Source organism: Chelonoidis abingdonii, chromosome 3 (genome assembly GCF_003597395.2).
Source record: "Chelonoidis abingdonii isolate Lonesome George chromosome 3, CheloAbing_2.0, whole genome shotgun sequence".
In the NCBI taxonomy this organism is placed as follows: domain Eukaryota; kingdom Metazoa; phylum Chordata; order Testudines; family Testudinidae; genus Chelonoidis; species Chelonoidis abingdonii.
This window is the reverse complement of record NC_133771.1, coordinates 203318194-203339886: the sequence shown is the minus strand read 5'-3', so window position 1 is coordinate 203339886 and position 21693 is coordinate 203318194. Positions and strand designations below refer to the sequence as shown.

At 39.1% G+C, this 21693-nt stretch overlaps 1 protein-coding gene across 12 annotated transcripts in view; it reads left to right on the top strand.

Annotated features, from left to right (window-relative positions):
* EHBP1 (EH domain binding protein 1) overlaps positions 1-21693 on the top strand; it is a 337395-nt gene that overhangs the window by 171273 nt on the left and 144429 nt on the right. For 5 of the 12 annotated variants that reach the window (XM_075064466.1, XM_032763263.2, XM_032763262.2 and 2 more), the window contains exons 8-12: positions 5247-5351; positions 6035-6157; positions 13564-13816; positions 18992-19033; positions 20822-21008. In XM_075064466.1, the coding sequence (XP_074920567.1) occupies positions 5247-5351; positions 6035-6157; positions 13564-13816; positions 18992-19033; positions 20822-21008 (710 nt within the window). The remainder of the gene's footprint in view (positions 1-5246; positions 5352-6034; positions 6158-13563; positions 13817-18991; positions 19034-20821; positions 21009-21693) is intronic. The other 7 variants (XM_032763267.2, XM_032763260.2, XM_032763259.2 and 4 more) reach the window with 3 other exon arrangements.

The following is a 21693-nucleotide window of genomic DNA, read 5'->3' as shown; positions in this document are numbered from 1 at the left end:
TGCCCCATCAGGCACTGGGCTCTCAACCCAGAATTCTAAGGGGCGGGGGAGACTGCGGGAACTATGGGATAGCTACGGAATAGCTACCCACAGTGCAACGCTCCGGAAATCGACACTAGCCTCGGCCCATGGACGCACACTGCCGAATTAATGTGCTTAGTGTGGCTGTGTGCACTCGACTTTATAAAATCTGTTTTATAAAACCAGTTTATGTAAAATCGGAATAATCCCATAGTGTAGACGTACCCAGACACAGCTATTTTGAAAAAGTGAAAATATAGAAAGAGGAAACAGAAAGAGGTAGTAGGGCACTATAAAATCAGTCTTTTGAAAATAATTACATTTACAGAACCATTTAAAGCTGATTGAGAATAAGTGCTCTCAGCCACTTTGAACACTTGTTTTCTGCCTACATTTTCTCACACATTGCCTGGTTAGGATATTGCAAAACAAGGACCCTGGGCTGTTCTCACAGACTCAGAGTGGCTTTAGGCCACTTAACCCCTCTCTCTATGTTTTCCCAACTGTAAAATGGGGATAACAACACTTAACTACTTTGCAGGGTATTTTGTGGATTAATTGGTTAGTGTTTGTAAGAGCTTTGAAGATGTAAAGTAATATACTGTACAAATAGTAAGTGGTGGTATCTCTCTTTTGATTCAAGATCTAATCACTCAGAGAGCTGTTTCTTTCATTGTCTGGAGATTGAAAGATAGCTGTACTGAAGGATGTATGTGTAGAATGAATTCTGAGGATTTTAATTGCGCAAACTGTTCCTTTTGCAGTATACTGTGAGCACTGGATTTGGGTCAACATGTGACTGTAATATAAATAAATAATTGTAATTTCATTATCATGGCAGCTGGCATGACCCACTCAATAGATGATAGATGAGGGGAGAAGAGAGATTGATCTCGGTTCTACTCCTAGCTCTGCCCTGATTTGGTATGTGACTCTGAGTATGTCACTGAACTTGTGTGTGCTTCAGTTTCTTTGTCTATAGAATGAGGAAACCACCTCTCAAAAGCAGTTTGGGATCTTCGGGTTGAAAGCACAATCTGAGAGTTGAATGTGATAAAAATTGTTGTTGTCACTGAATTGATCCTAAAGTTCAGGTTGCAACAGGCTTTCCATTTTTAGTCTTGTGGGAGAGTCTGTGGGGATTAGAACCCAGATGTGTGGGACAGCTGATACCTCCATGCCACAGCCCAGGAGCTGCAGTAGGGCTGTTGGTATTATCAGATGTAAATCCAGTTGGGACAAACCCCACAGGAAGTACCATCTCAGAAGGGCAGACTGACAGCTTCCCTCATGGCCCCTGATTGGCCCAGGCACCCTATTTAAGCCCAAGAGTAGTTCCAACAAGATGGTCTCCACTGCCAGTTGTAGTGGCAGACCTGCCTCTCGGCTCATTCTTGGGCCTGGTTTACACTGGGGGCGGGGGGATTGATCTAAGATACGCAACTTTGGCTACGAGAATAGCGTAGCTGAAGTCGACGTATTTTAGATCGAATTAAAATTACTTAGTTCGCATCCTCACGGCGTTGGATCGACGGCAGTGGCTCCGCTCCCACCACCTGCTGTCGACTTTGCTTCTGCCTCTTGCACTGCTGGAGTTCAGCAGTTGATTGGAGAGTGATCAGGGATCAATTTATCATGTCTACACTACACACAATAAATCAATCCCCGATAGATCAGTCGCTACCCGCCGATCTAGCAGGTAGTGTAGATGTACCCTTGGACTCCTGACCCTAGGTTCCTGACTCTGCCTTTGACTCACCGTTCCTGGCCTCTGACCACCACTGCTCAAACCACTAGACCTGTCCACCACTGCTCTGACCATAAGACGTGACTGCTGAAGCTGCAATTGTGACACTCTATTGTCATTACATAGTAACTTTAAAAAAATCCATTAGCCTGAAAGTATCTTTTTACATTTAAAAAGGAAGTCCACTTAACCGCTCTGTGTTATGTGAACTTGAAAATAACATACATGTTCCTGTTTTTAACGTAAAGTTACAAACTTTTTAGCTACTGGGTAATTTAAAGAGAGAGATTTTAAAATTGCAGAATTGTCATACTTAGGCCTCAATGAACACAAGTTTCTTTGACGTACTTAAGACATCTGATTAATAATTAAGAAATTTAGTATAGCTATGCATGCTTTATTTCTTCACTTAATGTTTTTGAATAGGCACCCAGGCCCTGATGCAGCAGCTGATAATATGCTGGCTGCTGCACCTGCACAGAGACCTATTAACTTCACTGGGGTTCCATATGGACTCAACCTCTGGGCAGACTGCTATCAGTTGTGGAGTCTTGAGCCCAAGTGTACTTCAAGCACAGATCTCTGAAGAATCACACACTGTAATACTGATCATCCCAACCTTCTGCCAGATGCCAAATTCTCCCTTAGGGCCAGATTCTGACACCTTTACTACTTTTTAGTAGCACCTAACCACACACACAGTCCCATTTACTTCAGTGGGTTACTTATAGACCAAGATACTGTGAATAAGTAGATAATAAGATGTACAAAAGAGGATATAGGCCATAGATTCCTATGCTTCCTATTTCAACCCTCTAAATATAATGTAGACCATTTTATCCTGTAATTAGAGACAATGAAATGCATATAGGTGTTTAGGGCTGCAGATGAGCCCACATGATTCAAACCACATCAAAGAATTCAATGTCGGCACCCTGTTTTAATTAGTCACTTGTTCATAGTTATGCTTTATAAGCTTATATTCTGCTTTTCATTTGAGTAAAGAAATACGTGTCAGTCGATGTTTTGAGTCCAAAAGAAATCTCAAAAATGTAGCTATTACATTGTTCAGATTTCCAGCAAGTCTTTGTATGTTGAAGGAGCTTATGACTCCTAATCTGACTGATTTCAATTTTAAAATCCTATAAAACCGATTAAGGGATCTTTTTCTTATATAGGCTCCTATTACCCTCTACCCCCATCCCGATTTTTCACATTTGCTGTTTGGTCACCTTATTTACAACCAGTCTCATAAAATGAAAGGTTCTTCTGATCCCAAAAGAGCAGCCACACACCCAGGTCAATATATAACTTGGATCTTACCCAAAAATCACGCTGATGCCAATCCTTCAGTATCTAAAATCTAAAGGTTTATTCATAAAAAGAAAGAAAGGTGAGAGTCGAAGTTGGTTAAAGGAATCAAATACATACAGTAATGGCAAAGTTCTTGGTTCAGGCTTGTAGCAGTTATGAAATAAACTGCTGGCCTAGTAAGTCTCTGGTTGCTTCCAAGCCATTGGAAGGACCTCAGTCCCTTGGTTAGAATGCTCCTCAGTCCAGAGATTTAGGCAGGACACGGCAAAATGGAGGTGTTTCCAGGGTCATTTATATCCTCTGCCCTGTAGGTGGAAACCCATTGTTTCAAACAAAAACTTCAGTGGAGGTAGTGGAGAATCACAGGTGACCAGATAGTGTTTGGAGTCACACGGGCAAGGCACATGTTCATGCACCATTTCGCTCAGTCATTGCAGGAAGCCATTACCTATTCTCCAGACAGGACGTTTATAGGACAGTCCACTCAGTGTAGATAGGCGTCTCTCATAGTCCATTGTGAGTTAAGAGTCCTTTTGATGGGCCACTCAATTAGAATAGTCCCTCCAAGATATGCTGCCTAACTACCTCCTGACCGTTACCCCAGTAGCAAACATTTGAAATCCAGATATAGAGCCAATATTCCTAACCTCAAATACAAAAATGATACATGCATACAAATAGCATCATCCTAACCAGCAAATCATAACCTTTTCATAGACCTCTTACATGCCACATTTTGTACAAGATCTGTTGCAAATATATAATAGTGGTTGCAGCAATGATCTATATAATCATATTTTAACCAAATAACATTACAGCAACGCTGTGGTTGCTCAGTTTTTACCTTTTTGTGATTTGCGACTTTTTTTTGTCAGTTTGGAAAATAGAGATTTCTGTTTGAGCAACTTTAGTTTCCAGAGATAGTTTGTGTCTGAGAAAAGTAAAACTATGTACAGCGTAGTTAAAGTTGAGTACGTATCAGTAAATTAAAGGTAAAACATTCCAAGGATCTCAAAAGCCTTATGTCCCACCTTGTAATGACACTAATCAATTACCATACAATTCTGCTTAGTTCATAATAGTTCATAGTCCTATATTAAATTGAGCTGATTTTTAAAGATGTATTAGATTTTTTTTTTTAAACCGTTTCTATCAGGTGGCGTAAGTGCTGTAAATTTGGGAGGATACACTGTATCTTTCATCTGTAATTACTGTAATTGGTTGAATCTCTGTTTTAAGTGCAAACTCAACTTAAGCTTAATTATGGAGTTATGAGTGGTGCTTCCATAATACTTTCCTCGCTGTTTTTAGTATTTGTTTCATTGTAAATTGGCGGCACATGAATTGCCATTGCTTTTCCTATTGTTTTATCATCGTGTCTTGATTTCCTCCAAGCTGAGTGAGCATCATTTTAAGCAATTGCATAAAGCCTAAAAGTAACAATACCCAGATTATTTTAACTCAGAAGGAACCTTAATGCAGTTATTTGGTTCTGTTTTAAAATGTTGGTTTCAGAGCTATTCCCGAAGGGCCAGATCCTGCCCTCTAATCGCGTTGCCATCTATTCAATGAGGAAGATATTACTAAGAATGGCAGAATCAGGCCCTAAATTACTGCAGCCTCTTTTATTCTGTAGTACGTTAGTGACCATGTTGTTTACAATTATTATAAAATTGGGTGTATCTTAGGTGGAAAATTGATGGCGATTGGTTCTTAATGAGGCATAATCAAAGTATAGATGTCTGATATTGCTGTAGCCTCAATCTTTTTGTATTAAGCTAACTTTATACTATTAATTTCAAGTTTTACTTACCAACAGGGAAACTGTTAAAATAACTATATTTAGCATAGTCAGTTTTTGGATTGATGCCTGTGTTCATTTTAAGTTTTTTTGTTAACCTTAAGACTGCTGGTGGTGGGCACCCATCAAAAATTGTTCAGTATGTGCCTTATTGTGTTCCTTCTCATTAAAATAGCGCCAAAGTGTTTCATACAGGTGCATAAGTGTATTATATATCACTGTAATGATTCATTCTGGATGTATTCTTTTCATTAACAATAAGTGTCCTCTCTTTCCCTATTTCTCTAGTAATAGCATGCTTTCTACAGCTTTTTCTTTAAATAACCCTACCTTACATTTCTCTTGACTGGCTTCTGTTTACAGAAATTGTAAACCAGTTGAATGCTCTGAGCAGCTTAGATGACGATCAAGATGACTGCATAAAGCAAGCAAATATGCCTTCAGCTAAATCAGCCAGTTCCTCTGAAGGTCTATGAGCTTTCCTCATTTCTTTCTGTTTCTGATTGTCTGTATTTAGTGTGACCTGTTACCTTTTGACTTCTGCTTGTATTCAGCTGTCACTTTTATCATTGTGCTTTCCATCCAGTGTGATTTTCAGTAATTTGTAGCACATCTAACAGGTAACAACACGATAGTCTCTCTCTCTTCAGCCACTGCATTGTCACATGATTGTGAATAGGAAAGAAAAACCACATCATTAAAACGCAATTTGTGCAGTGAATAACGCTTAACCATTATAACTTGACAAAACGTTCCTTCTCTGACTTTACGTGAATGTTACATGTAAAGAAGAGAATTGACAGTGAACAAATACATGAATCATTCATATTTTGAAATCAAGTTGCTGTATTTAGCTTTCTAGATCCACTGCAAAATTTATTGAATCAGATTAGGTCCAGAAGGCTACTGTGGCAGTGTGGTGGGTTAGTACTCACCAATGAACACACATTTTATTTAATTCAGTTCTTCTGGCTGGAAATGTTGGTATGCTACAAAATACATTAGTTTAGTTCTGCGGTTGGTAATGTGCTCCAGTTCATTGTTCTCAGGGCCCACTGGTGTGAATTTCTGAATTTGAAATGTGTTTTGTGAACAGTTGGTATCCAGGGTTGGCTGTGGCCATATTGAAACAATACTTCCTTTTTTTCCAGAGCTTATCAACAAGCTTAATTTTTTGGATGAAGAGGAGCAAGACTTAGCCAATTCCAGTTCGAATCCATTTGAAGATCCTGATGCAGCAGAATTAAACCCATTTGAAGATCCTGATGCAGAAGGTGGTGAATTCATTTCACACAATCATTATTTACAGACTTGTTAATGAAGCATAACTTTTTTTCCTAAGGTTACAAACTAAAATTGTTATTCTGGTAAAAACTAACATTATTACATGCACCCAGGCAGCAGTATCAGGAATCTTAATTGCCAATGGAAACTGAACATCTGCTTCTCCGATGATATGTCAAATTGAGGCTTATTCTCTTTTCGTCTAGTGGTTCCACTAAATAGTGACGGTCTAATGGTAGGGATAATACCAGCATTGTGGCCAAAGAACATATTTGCAATCTTACAGTAGCTGCCGTACAGCAGGGCATATGCCTTTTTTTAATCACCGTATGACAACACTAGAATGCAATTAATTGTTCTGAGAAGTTGTTTTGAGTTGTTAGTGTGTGAAAATCGCCATATAAAGTCAGTGTATATAGAGTACAACAAAACGTAGTCACAAATACACCTCTACTTCGATATAATGCGACCCGATATAACACAAATTCAGATATAACGTGGTAAAGCAATGCTCCGGGGGGGTGGGGGAGGCAGGCTGCGCACTCTGGTGGATCAAAGCAATTTCGATGTAACGTGGTAAGATTTTTTGGCTCCCGAGGACAGTGTTGTATCGAGGTAGAGGCGTATATAAAATACGTGAATGAAAATAATGCTTCCAAAAGGTGCCAGATTGACAAATCTGGAGTCTGAAGCCTTCCACATAGGCACAAAGAGGAGTGTCAGGGATAATTTCCCCATGCTCCCTGTCATGGATCCACAGGTCTGGTGCTCTTGAGCAGCTCTGGAACAGTCCCTCGGAGGAACCCCTTCAGTGTGCCAGAGCCACTTTAGGGTCACGCTTCCACTAGGGAAAGCCACTTGGCTTTACCGCCTCCTTAGACTGAACCTCGGAGCCTTCAGCACCCTTGCTTCACACTGGGAGCTCCCTTCAGTGAGTCCACCTGAGTTGGACACCTGAGAGAGACTTGTACACGCAAAGGGAGCAATACACCCCCACCTTCCTTAAACTGGAGTGACTCTTAGCCAGCATTGTAAAAGCAGAAGGGTTTATTAGATCACTTTCCCATTGAAATAGGACCATCTCCTTACCTCTTTTTAAAATGTATCCCTCTGAGGCCTTGAAGTTTTGATAAATCTTTGTAACATGTTCAAGCAATTATGCCCTTTTTTGGCTTATAATTATGTCATTGTTCCTGGCACTACAGGACAATAGCACTTTATTTTATTCTTTTTCTTATACTTCCCTCAGCACCATAGCATCTGAGCACCTTTCAGTCATGCATTGAGTAATGCAGTCACATGTGATTCATTCTGTCTTTCCTCCATCCCCCACTGGGGAGAACTGTGCATGCTGTGTAGTGTTTTGGTATTTTTAAAAAATGTGTGTGCTGCTGTGTGTGTGTTAGAGAACACATGTGCAGTTTGCACTGGGAAAGGAAGGTGGTCAGGTTTGTGATGGTTCTTAGTTCCTGTGGGAACTTAGCATCTGATTCTGCAGATACTTAACTGCCAGGCATAATGCATACTTCTATGAGAAGTTCCTGTCAGTGGAACCAGGCCAGGTACAGTTGGCAGGAGCTGGCGCAAAAGCGGGCAATGTGTCAATTGTAAATAGGACATCAGTCTGTTCTTTTGTCTCTCCTACCTTTGCAGGTTTATTACTTGGCTACTCAAGATTATTGTGGGTTTGACCCTTGGTGTGCCAAGCTGCAGCTCAGTAGCAGATCTAATTTATTATTACCCATTTAAAGACCTAAAACCAACAAAATATAGAACTGATTCAAACTACAAATAGGAACCTAAATTTTCAAAATGATTATGAGTGTCTGTTTTTGAATCCCCAACCTGAAATAAACCAAAGTGGCTTGATTTTCAAGGGCAGATGCTTACCATTTCTGACACCCTTTAAGATGTCCCAAATTGAGTCCCCAGAAATTGAGACACAAGATCACTAGTCACTTTGGCAAATTAAGACACCTGTCCTTACCTAGAAAGTACGCAGCTTTCAGAATTAGGTGTTGAGTTGTTACCTCATAATATAATTTGATCTGGGTTGACTTTGTTTTCTAAAGACTGAAATGTTTTATGAAGGCTTTGACACATGGCCACAGAATGTTTTACATTTACTGTCCAGTCTTGAAGGGCTTAAGAGACCCATAGTGCATACAGATGCAGAGTTCAGGAAGGTCTGGAATTCCAGAACAGAGCTAATGTCAACCTTTCTCAGTCCTCGCTGGTTTGCCTGTGCTGTGACTTGTCCCTCTGTTGCAAGGTCCCTTTCTTTGCACCATGCAATGGGGTGGGAGGCTGAGAGGAGTGTCACTGGCTTGAGGCAGGAGAGATTTTTTTCTTTTTCTTTTTTTTTTTTAATGCAAGAATGACAGTAGCTCTATGTTACACAAGCTGGCCAATGAGCTGGGAGGCTCTCCACCCACGTGGAGGGCGGGGAGCCTCTCTCAATGCCTCCATGAAGGTGGAGAAAAATAAGTAGGAATCCAGGGTTGTTAGTATGGGAGAGGGAGAAGAAGGAGAGAAATAAGAGCCAAGTTTCATTAGGCGCCTGCCACTTTCTGGAAAATGCTGTACTTGTCTGCAGAGTTACTAGCTTCAAGGAGACCTAAAAATGATTTTGACAAAGTTCCCTCAGTTTTAGCATATGTGTGAAATAAATTAAATCCTTTAACTAATTGAATGGTGAAGGTTCTTCTCAGCCTGGCATTTTAGGGTGCTCTGCATATTGGACTACATCCTGTGGTCCATATTCAGGCAACTAATGGGAGTGAGAATTTGGCCTTAATGTTGAAGCTGAAAAGACTTGCAGAAACTATTTGTATTTTACATTAAATTCTATCAAATTAAAAACAACTCGTTACTGCATTTTAGATATCTCCCCACCATGTACCCCGTTACACCACTGCGTAGACAAGCCCTGTTATAATTACAAGGTTGCCCAGTGCTGTGAGGAGATTGAATCTGGAACAGATGGGCAAGAGAGGCAGGTGGTGCTGCCAGCATGCACATAGGTGTCTGTTTTGTTTTCTAAGCTACGGACCCTAAATACTGCATTCTAGATGACTAAAAAAGATTGCCTTATTTTGAAGGCACATATCCTGTGTTGCTGCAAACATTCGCTGAGGGGATTCGCTCACAAGGGGGTAAGTCTCCAACAGGAGTCAAAACTCTTGAACCTGCAGAAGGAGCCAGGATGAGAAACAGAGATGCTGAAGCCAGGGACCCTGTCTTGTGGCAGTGAGGCAGCAAGCCTCAGTGTCTAACACTAAATGAGTACATTTCCAGAGAGACTGTGTGACAATCAGAGGTGTGGAACCATGACATACACACAGGGGTCTATTCTTTTGGACTCAGTTGCAGGGTTGGTTCTTGTGCACTCCCATGAGAAAATATTTTAAGAGCTAAAAATAATTTTAAAATAGAAAAGGCTTTGGTTAAAAATTAGGCAAAGGTTCAACATAAATAATACAACTTGAACTAATAAGTAAGGCTGCGATTTAGTCACTGGTATTTTTAGTAAAAGTCACAGACAGGTTACAGGCAATAACCAAAAACCAGTGACCTGTCCCTGACTTTTACTAAAAATACCCCTAACTAAATCTTACCACTGCTGCTTCTGGGAGGGGCACCACCACTGCTGCTCCTCTGGGGGGGGCAGCCCAGGGTCCCACCACGACTGCTGCTTCTCTGGGCAGTGGCAAGCCCTGGGCTCCACCACTGCTGCTGCTCCTCAGGACAGGGGCGGCCTGGGGCGCCGCTGCTGCTCCCGGACCACTGCTCTGGGGCAGTGCCCAGGACCAGTTTCCTGGGGCCACCGGGGCAGCAGCCGATGTGGCACCAGCTGCTTGGGCAAGCAGCCCTGGGGTCTGCTGCTGCAGCTGCAGAATCTGTGACTTTCGTGAGCTCCATGAAAGATTTGCAGCCTTACTAATAAGGCATATGTCTATCATCACCCTTGCTATTTTCTTTGTATGTTGGAGCCCATTACTCTTGTTCCTCCTGTGTTTGTCTTCTGAGGCCAGGTCCCACAAGCATGTCTGTATCTGTGGTTCAGTAAATCAAATAAATACGTGAGTAGCTTTAAACATCCAAGTCACTGATTTCAGTGGTACTACTCGCGTCCTTAAAACTACGTACAGACTTAACACTTTCTTGGATTGGGGCCATAAGGCTGTAAGCTCTTTGGAGTGGGTAACTCTTTTCATATGTGTTTCGACCACGACCCTGATCCATCTCAGCATTTGGGTGCCACCACAATATAAATAATATCATTAAACGTCTTTTTTTAACTGAGAAGAAATTAAAAATTATATTTAAAAAATTAGGGCTCTGACACAAGCTGGCAAAAGCCAGGAAAATCAAATCTAAGGCTGACAATACACTGAGTTGCAACATATGAGCGATTTCATATACTGCATTGTTAAGACTCTTGGTTGACCTTGGTACAATACTTTGTTGTTCTGAAATACAGTTTCAGCAGTAGCTCTGGATTCCTTTGCTTCTGTCAATTTACCTTTAGCATTATAATAATGTGCCTTTCTCTATTTGAATCCAGTGAGACAGAACTACTTAAAAACTATTTAAAATTTTTTCTTCTAAGCCAAAACTTTGTTACTGCACATTACTAACAGGAGACTGAACCAGTTTACAAAGCACACTTCCTTTTTAGCTTTATGTAGGATTAGTAACATCTGTACATCCCAGATATATTTTTTTTACTGTAACTACACTAAACTCTAAGATTTTGATTAATTAGTTAATGTTTGTAAAGTGCTTTGAAAATGTAAAGGATTATATAAGTGCTAGGTGTTGTCACTAGTGCTTGATTGTTTAGAAGTCTAAAAATAACTTTGTTTCGAGCCCCCCCTTTTTTTGTGTCTCATCCGTTTTTTTAATCCAGGGCATCAATTAGCTTTATTCAATTCTCATTTTAAACATCAACCTTTAATTTAGAGCAATGTTAAATGCTTTCTGAAAATGTAAAGATGGCTAAATCTACTAACTACTGAATACGGTAGAGCTAAATTTAACTACTGTATATGTTACTTCCTTTTGTGTTAGATTGCATTGGTTTCACTCAAAGGGGAAATAGATTGCAGATCACATGAGATTTTTAATAGGATTTTTGTATGTAAAGTGCCTGAATAATCATTGGTAGTTGGAAACACTCTATAATTGAGAGGTATAGAATATAGTAATAAATGTCATATATATTCACCAGAACCTGCGGCGCAATTTGGTAAAGTCCATTTTTTGTGCTGCTGATCTCATCCTTAATCATACAAGTGTGCTTATCTTCTCTGTGCCCATCTTCAGTTTAAATAAAGCTGGTACAGTTATGATCTGTAGGTCTCATTCCTTTACTGTGGGAAATACATAGTTAATCCCTTTTTATTCTCCTCTCTTCTGACAGTAGCAGTATTTCAGAGTGGACAAATGGCTATCTCTTCTGAGACAGACAGCAGTAAAGGGCCTGTAACAAAATATGTTCTTGTAACTCTTGGAATTCAGATGTGAAAGTAAAATGAGATCTCTCAAGCTGCTTATGTGTAGCTCTCAAGTAGGATGAACCAGGGCTGAGACTGGGGTCCCATTGCACTGGCGACTATATAAATGTACAGGACACAGTCCTTGCCCAAACACTTTATAATCTAATTTAAGACAAGTCACAAGTGAGTGTGACTAACAATAGGAGCAGAGTGGAAATGAAACTAAAGTTAAACTGTAATACATTCCTGTGGTCCTGGCTTGCTATGTGCACAACTTGATGGTTCGTCCTGGTAACCTCAGAAAATTCAGGTCTTATCTACAGTGCAGATTTAACTTGACTCCAGCCATCAGCATGCAAATCCCCAGCATAAATTGGGTAAAGCACTGTAAGCCACAGTTTACACTGGTTTCAAGAGGGAAGAAGCTCCAAGTAGCAGCTTTGCTTGTCTATACTGTCTTGTCATCAGTGGTTGTACTGAGGCAAATCCCAAGTGTGGACAAGCCCTTTTGGGGATCTTTGGGCTCTAGTGCCGTATAAATAATGTCTGTCTTTTAAATTGAAATAATCTATTATGTTCAACTCGGTAATTTCAAAGCTCAAAAAATAAAGGGCACTTCTCATCATGAATAAACTGTGAACCGTTATTGCAAATAAAGTTTTTAGTTAAAACTGCTAGTAAAGATCATATTTGCATGGGGTTAGTACTCACTTTCCTGCAATAATGCCATCTTGTCAGAGCAGATAGTAAAATGAACTCCTGACCATTTATGATTGCAAGAATAGTGGGGTTAGTCCTGACACATTTCAGTGTGGTTAACATTCTCTGTCTATATATGTTTTTATATAGTTCCAGTCACAAAGATATTTGCCAACAATCTCCCTGTAATTTCTGGTGCTGGAAAGAATTGTGTAGAATAGCTGGCTATAAATCCCAAACTATGTATCTCTTTAAGGATAATTTAAATTTGGTGTAATAGAGTGTATTTGCTATTGTTATCAAAAATCTATGGCAGCAGTTCTGATATGTACACTATATGTGTGTGATTTGTCATTAACTTGCCTAATAAATGATTTTCCGGTGTTACTAGATCACATGTTTTAAATAAGACATGGAGGGGTCCCAATCCCTGCCACCATCATTAAGGGCCTACAAAATGTCATTTCATTAAGGAAATCTTTATAAATTATAAGAGTACAAAGAAGCATTTAAAGCATTATTGCCGGGACCTGAATAACCTAATTGGGAAAATCCATTAAAAGAAAATCACATCTATTGAAATCCTATTTACATGATTGAATGAGGGACAAATGACTAACGTGGCTGAAAAGTTTTGGATAAGTGGGAAACTTCTCAAGGGTGTCTACACTGCAGTTAGACACCCATGGCTGGCCTGTGCCAGCTGACTCCTGCGCGGGTTAAGGGGCTGTTTTACTGCAATATAGATGTTCAGACTTAGGCTGTGGCTCAAGCTCTGGGGACCCTCCCACCTTGCAAGATCCTAGATCCTGGGCTCCAGCAGAAGCCCAAACATCTACACTGCAATTAAACAGCCCCTTAGCCTGAGCCCTGTGAGCCCGAGTCAGCTGCCATGGGCTAGGTGCAAGTTTTTAATTGCAATGTAGACATACCCAAAGTGGTAATATCCTCCCTCCCCGCCCCTCAGGGGACTTTACCTTTCACAGCTTATTTTTGGCTAAACAAGGTCACACTATAAATAAAGCATCAACATTCACTTCAAGGCAAAGATCTTAGATTCCAAGTTTTAGTTCAGAGCAAGGTATTACAAGGCAAACTTTTATTCATAACTCCCTGAAAATACTGTATAAAGATCTGCTAAAATAGTTGTGAATTTATTTTATATTAATTAATCTTTTCCAAAATGCTTTTTATAGACCACGTTACTGAAACAGCTTCATCTTCAAAACCAGAAGACTCTTATTATAGCGATAATTATAATCCCTTTAAAGAGGAAGGTGCTCCACAGTACTTGAACCCATTTGATGAGCCAGATCCTGAACCTGAAATGTTTGTAACTGTCAAAGATTTTCCTCCACAACCTGCCAAAAGGAAAAATGTAAGACCGGTGGACATGAGTAAATACCTCTATGCAGATACTTCTAAAACTGAAGAGGAAGAGTTAGATGAGTAAGTATAATATTTGTAATATTTCATCTTGCAGCAGTCTGAAAGTATGAATGGGATTGTTGGCATAATCTCAAAGTATAAATGGATTTAACCATGGTGGTTCTTGCCCACATACACAGGACAGAATTCATCAGTCTCCCAAGCCTGTTGACAGGATCTGTGGGGTTGTTTTTTTGCATGTACCTTAGGAAAGATTTTGCCTTTCTCAGCAACACTGAGTAATTCCAAGTGAGGTAGAGAGGGAAGATTGATGGGCCTTGGTCCTTCCTGTCTTGTCGCTATTGTTTTTTTTCTTAAAACAAAATATGTTTACTCTTAATGAAAGTGAGATTTCTTGGGATGAGTGCACTTTGGGTGAACTGATAGATCTGGGAATCTGTACAGCAAATGCTGAATCATTGGGAACCCCATAAAGACAGCAACTACTTGAAAGGATGAAAGAGAAACACTCTGTTCACTTCCTTGGAATTTGTTTCTAATAATTCTTCATCACTGACCATTCTAAAATCAAGGTTGGATGTTTTTTATCTAAAAGATCTGCTCTAGGAATTATTTTGGGGGATGCGGCTCTGGCCTGTGATATACAGGAGGTCAGACTAGATGACTACAATGGTCCCTTGTGGCCTTGGAGCCAAAGAATCCTATCTAATTTTTTTATAAAACAGTGTTTAGCTGTCTTATATTCTAGTAATGAAGCAGAATAGGGTGTGAGGGCATTTTGCAATAACCAGGCAATTTGGGATGATTGAAGACACAAATGTAAGGTGTGCTTGTGTCTTTAATCACCTTAATAATATGGTTATTACTCAGCAACCGCACCACCCATGCAAGGATTTATGGTGATTATACATGAGCAATTTTACAGACTACAACTGTAATTAACTTTTAATTGTAAAGACCTTGATGAGATTTATTATGGCATGACACTTGCATGGCTCTTGTATTTAATAGTAACAGGTGTCATGTTTTCATCCTCATGTTTGCTCTGTTTATAACTGTATTCTAGGAAACTGAAGAAGTTCTATGCATGCTGATAGAAATGTGTACAGGACCCCGGGGTTCATTTTCTCTTAAGTTCTGTGATTTTTTGTGTTTTAGTTTTGTTGGGTTTCTATTGTGCTTTGTTTTTGTTCTGCTGTGAAAAATTGGCATTAGGGAATGCTTTCTCTGCCAGCTCCATTCAGTGTTGTGGGGGGAGGGGGGAAGAGTTGGTTTTCTGAACAAACGGCACTGGCTGCTGTATCTTCCCAGACCCAAGAGAGTGATTGCGCTGTTGACAGTGACACTAGACATTCCTGATCACTCACTGATCGGGGGCGTCTGAAGGGGGAAATATTTAATATACATCTACAAAGGGATGGGGACGGAGAACAGCAAAGACTGAGGAAGAGAAGAAGAGAGGAAAGAGACAAAGGTGACAATGGAGTGGCAAGTGAAGGATTTTTTCTTTATTTTACTTAAACCCACATCCCGATTGTAAACAAATCTGTGCCAAACGGGCCTCTGCAGTGTTTTAAAGGGCAGGCTGGTCCTTCCGTCCTGTCTTTGAGATTGTGGATTTCAGTAGCTCTTTGTTACAACAGCTTTTGTTTTGATTTAATTTTGTATTTTTCAAGTCTCTTGGGGGGATTTACAGTCCCTATTTGCTTTATTTTCTTAACGGAAAGTAAAAACAAACCCCCTACCCCCGCTCCACCACCCTAAGGATAAATGTTACTCAAACCTAAGCTGGCCTGTATTTTCATTATTAAAATGGAGGGTGAAGAGGTTAAATAGCATAGTAAATTAGACTTTTACATCATAGTCACCACTGGAGACCCTTCCTACTTCTCCACAGGTTCCTAAGGAGGTAAAGCCTTGGAAAAGTTGTGGGGACAGTTTATTAAATGTATGGAGTTGAATGGGGGCAAGGGAGACGTCTGCAATTCTGCATTGTGGATTGTTATGACACAAGGCCTGTGTAGGAACATAGGGATGGGTATACTGGTTAGACCAGTGGTCCATGTAGATCAGTATCCTTTGCCAGGTAGCAGCAATCACCAGATGCTTGTATGGAAAAGGGAAGAAACCCCATGAAAAACAGTTATGGAATGATGAGTATATAGGGAAAGCTTTTCCTCATTCCTGTAAGTTAGTGGTTTGCCTGTGCCCTGAAGCCTGAGAGTTTATTCCCCTTTGTACATTTTGTATTCTGTCAAATGTGACTGTGGATATCCTTATCTATATAAATCAGTAACCCTTTTTTAAACCCTGCTAAGTTTTAGGCCTCAGTGGCCTGGTATGGTAACAGGTATGCACTGTGTAAAATGTATTTCCTTTTTGCAGTTTTCAAATGTGTTTCCTTTCATTTTGTTGAATGTCCCCTTGTACCTTTTTTAATAAAAAAGGACAATTAGGAGCACCTGATTTACTCTCCTCTATACCCTTCATTATCTTATAGATCTCTATCATGTTCCTTCTTATTTGTCTCTTCTCTGAGCTAACTGGTCCTAACTTTTCAATGTCTCTTCATACAGAAGTCTCTCCATGTCTCTAATCATTTTCATCGCCCGTCTCTGGATGCTCCTATTTCTACTAATGTGTATCTATTTTAAGATGGGGTGACCAGACGTAAACACAGGTTGAAGACATGGGCAAACCATTGACTTGTATAACAGCATTTTGGCATTATAAAACTTTCAGTAATATTTTCTGTATCACTCTTTATACATCCTGTCATTCTGTTTGCATTTTTGAGCAGCAATGAGCAGATCCTTTCATTGAGCGTGTTTTGAGAGTAATAGGAGGGCTACACGACACATAGAAGGATCCCAAAGGACATTTCCCTTCCTCACTTGAAAAGCAATGCATTTTTACCCTTGCATATAAAGGGGTTTTTGTGTTTGGGGTATTTTTTTTGTTTGGTTGAGGTTTTTCTGCAGTATGCTTCATGAATCATTCTGTATTCCTCTTGCTGTGTTCATGTTAAATTTGATGCTCACTACCAAGAATAAAGATGAGAGAACTTTTAAAATCAGGTGCCTGGTCCTGTTATCCTTTCAAGAGGGCAGAGCATGGATTTTGGACTCAGTCTTGTAGACAAGATGAAATAAATGATTTTTAAAATGTTAGAACTATCATTATGAGAGGATAATAGGCAGGAATGGGAACTGGAATGTGACTGGGGACTTGCTTCTTTAAGGCCAATGACATAATAGCAATCTAACTTTTTTAACTAAAAGTTCATGCTATTAGGTATCTTCAGTGCGAGGCCCGGGTTCCATTTTGATCAAGCCCTATACTAAACTCTGACCACAGCTCTGGATATCTCTCATGCCTAAGAAAAGTGATAGCTAAATGTTAAATTACTTAGCACTTAGATCTGGGATTTTTTTTAAGTTAAATACCAATGCAAAATGTCCTTAACGTTAGAAAATCCTAATGGAATAAGTTAGAGGGAGCATGACTTAGTGTACTTAAATCAGGAAGTCTGTTTAAAGGCATGTATAGCCCTATGCATAACTCTGCTACTTGAGTGCCCTGAGAGTAGATTTCTAATCCCAGGTCTGCCACAGAGTTGCTGTGTAACCTTGGGCAAAGTACATAACACCTCTATGCCTTATTTTCTCTATTGGTAAAAATATTTACTTAAGATGGTTCGCTTAATGGAGACTTGCTTCACTGATGCTTGCAAAGTACACTGATATCGTCAGAATCTGTATGTAAATGCAAAATATTTATCATCATAGAGTATATTGTGGTAGCAGTGCTACAGCTTACATATTCTATTAAGGATATTCTGCTATCAGGAAATTCAAAACAAATCTCTTGTGGGTTGAAATTTTGGTCATACCTCAAAGAGGGAAGTGTTTGCAAAGTTTGAATAGAGTTAATCTGGCCATTTTTTTTAATTTAAGGCAAGCAGCAAAAATTACTTGTGCATTTTTTAAAAAGCACTCAAAAAAATCAAAATTGGCCAGTGGCTAGTCCTTAATAAAGAATAGCTGCTTTGCTAAGTTAAAGTTAAGCACTTGAAAATTGCATAAGTACACACCTCCTTAAATTGCACTCTTTTATAGCCTCTTCTTTTAATTCTATTTCATTTGGAATTTAGTTCGTTCAATAAAATGATTTTCATTAGCCAGTAATATCAGCCCAAAACACATTGAATAGCTCAAAATAAAAAATGTAAGTTATTTTCAAATCAAATGATTTGGTTCCATAGTTTCTATTCTCATTAACCAGACTGAATTAATGGAGGGCACTACAGTTGATGAAAGTTGCAACTATGTTTTCTAACATCTTGAAGTTGATTGATAGAGCAGAGAAGCAGTGTTGATGACTACTCATTGCTGAGATGTTTGCTGGGTGCCTTATCTTGTGATGGACAGTTCAGCTTCTCTCTAGATAAATTCCATTATAACCGCTGGTTATATAATATAGTTGAAACACAGACTGCATGAGCCAATTAATATCTTCCAACGAGGATTCATTCAGACAGATTTTGCCTGGTCTTGCTCACCAGGCAACCAAACATGAACCAAATTGTGCTGTGTTACAAATCTGTAAATCTGAAGTAAATCCATTGACTTCAAAACTTGGGTTTTACATTATAATTTACCATTAGAAATCTAGCCTGTGTCATGCTTCTAATATTTTAGGAATCTTATCAAAATTAACAGTTCAAAGAAACTTTTAGGACTGGTTTTAAAATGAAGTGAAAAGTGTAACGTCAATGTGTTCTTCCTTTAATATACACGGAATGTACATACAGCCTATGTTTAAAGCAAATTCTAAACAAACCTGTAACTTAATTGTAGGCCTTGCTTCATTGTAAATGTGTTGTGGTAAAAGGCTTTATTTGAGAGCAGGAATGTAAGGAAATTAATTTAAAAATGTGGTTCCACCCAACTCTCAGATTTCTTTACTCCCATTAATCTGAACTTTTTATTCACAGCAAATTAATATTAACTTCTTAGAAAAGTCCCAGTGCACATAATTTCTGTAATTCTAAGTAAGGGTGTAGAGGATCAGCTAGTTCATTGTCAAAACATGCTGTATTTGCTGGCTAGTCAGAAGACTAAATTGCGAAACTAAAGAAAACATTGTGATCTCCTATAAACATATTGTTCTTCATTCTTTTATCTTTTTTTCATTTTTATCTTCACCTTCCTTTGAACTCTGTAATGTTTGAAGACAGCTCAACAAGGTTGTCAGCAAAATTAGAACAATTGGCAGGTACTGTTCAGTCTTGAGTTCCAGACCGAATATCGTCCGTTTTCCTCCTCTTCCCCTGGAGTATGTCCATCCTTTTTTTTGTTTAAACAGTTATTTTGACATCATCCTTAGCTTTGATTTCACCAGTGTTTTTTGCATTTGATAAGTGCTGAAGTGAGAACACCTCAAAGATGCCTTCTGTCAGCGGACTAGTTATTTTAATCTTAATCTCTCCTTTTGCTTGGGTATCTAGATCTTTCTCTGTAATAAACAGCAGGAGTCCCACAGTAAGGTGAGCTTCATGCACCAAGCCTGTTGTTGAATGGTTGTTTTAGTTTCTTCCTCCCTTCTCCACATTCCTACAGATGTGTTTACTAAACTTTGCCCTTCCGGAGTAGACGTATTCTCTGTGATGTAACACAACAATTGCTTTCTTCTGCTCACTGATAAAGAAGAAAGGGGCAAAACTTCATTAAAGTCATTTCTAAATTGAGGAAAATATTTTAAAACTAAAATATTCTTAAAGGGTTTTTTGTTTTTTAAGTGAAAGAGGAAAGCAAATGGAGTGCTAAATCAGCTATTAATGAAGAATACTTATTATAATAGTTCAATTTTTGAAGTTTCATTTGTCTAAAAACTGCCTACCAGTTTGATTCTCTAGCACTGAGAGGAAAATTCTGACTGGATATGGGTGCTTAAACTCTTGCCTAATGCTGGATACAATATTGTTTCTGCCTAAAAATGAATTCAAGGGACTGAGGCTATTTATTTTTGACGTGTTGCACTTCATCTCATTGTATGTAGGTCTGTCTTTTGGGAATTTGTTATGTCACTGCATGAGCAGAGTTCAGCAAATTATACATATATAGAGGTAGATATATTTATTTATCTTACTGGGAAAATGTAGAATAGTAGAGGATGGAATAATGGATCAGATGATTATTTTTATAATTGGAGGTCTGTTGTCAGACATATTGAAAAGAATGGAAAATGAGAAAGAGTGAATAAATTAGCTTGATAAAGAGAAGACCCCTTATTAGATACAATATTGCTATCTATTTTATATGCTGAGAGTAAATATGTTAAATGCTTAGGAGAAGCTCTTGTATGATCAGCTGACATAAGAATCATTGGAGACCTGGCTAAAAAGTGTGAATGCTAGGAAAGTGCATATTTTATTTAGCATAAAGAGAGACTATAAATGGTGCAGCTGTGGTGATAGTGCATCAGACTGCACGTGAACATGTTTGATCGGGTTTCTTTAAAGATGTTTAGCCAAAAAATGGGCAAAACAAACTATAGCTATTTATCTGCGCAAACAACATTGGCCATTATTTTCCTGTGCTGTTTTGTGTTCCATTGAGTGTTCTCAGAATTATATGATGGCTGTTTGTGATTGAAATGAAAATGTACTTGACTTTGACTGTATACACAGCGAGGCCAAGATTTTCAAGCATAGAGTATCTAAAGTTGGGCTCCAAAATCCACATTCAGTTATCTAAATAAAAGTCTCTAGATTCTCAAAGTTGTTTAGCACCTCCAGCATCCATCAGCTTCAGTGAGACTTGTGGGTGCCCAGCCACTTTTCTATAGGCAGCTAAATATGAACTTAGGAACCTAGCTTTAGATACCCTGTTTTGCAAATGCTGGCCTAAAGCAATTGCTGGCTGTACATAATTCACTCATCAGTCTTTAAAAAAAAAGGGGGGGCGGGGCGCAGCAACAGCACAATCAAAACAGTCAACTATTATTTTTGTTTTGAAAGTGCAAAGAGATAGCAAAGAAATATATTTCCCTTCTTTTAATTAGATCAAATCCATTTTATGAACCAAAATCAAGCCCTGCTTTAAATATTCAAGTTACTCCACTGCAAGAAGCAGAAAAGATGAAAAGAAAAGCTCCTGCACCACCAGTCTTCTCACCAAAGACGGAGCCAGGAATGAGTGAGAATATGTCAGCTGTTCCTGCAGTGAAGGAGCTTTCTTCTTCTCCTAAGGTAGGTTTTTCATAACCAAACGTTGCGATTGCTGATTGAAGTACCTCTGTGTATATTGTATGCATCTTCTTACTATAGGTCATCTTCAAAACTATGTACCTAAATAAGGTGCACCCTCACTCCCTTATTCGTCCACTCACTCACTCATGTATGCATATTGAGAGACCAGCGGTAGAGCTACTTGATGACAGCAGTGACAACTGCAATATCAAAGAGAAAAAGGGCTTCTGGTAACAAATATTCCAGGACAGTTCTGTGCAATGAGAGGGAAGAAAATCAAGTTGTACAATATTTTGGACTGATCTATTATAATGGCACTAACGCTAAAAATATTGTAGACTGCAGTGTGCAGACTAGGTACACCTCTACCTCAAGAGCCAAACAATCTTACTGTATTATAGGTGAAACCACGTTATAGTGAACTTGCTTTGATCCCCCGGAGTGTGTAGCCCGGCCCCCCCCGGAGCACTGCTTCACCGTATTGTATCGGGTTGTGTTATATCGAGGTAGAGGTGTATTTTTACGGTGTAACAACCGACTCATTTAAGAATGAATTGCATCTTCTGGATATCAGCAGTTACTACCCTTTGTGCATCTGTAATAGCCTAAGCATTTCATATCATGATTTTATACGTCAAAAGGAGCCTTTTAAAACCGATTTAGCATATTATTGCATGTGTATTTA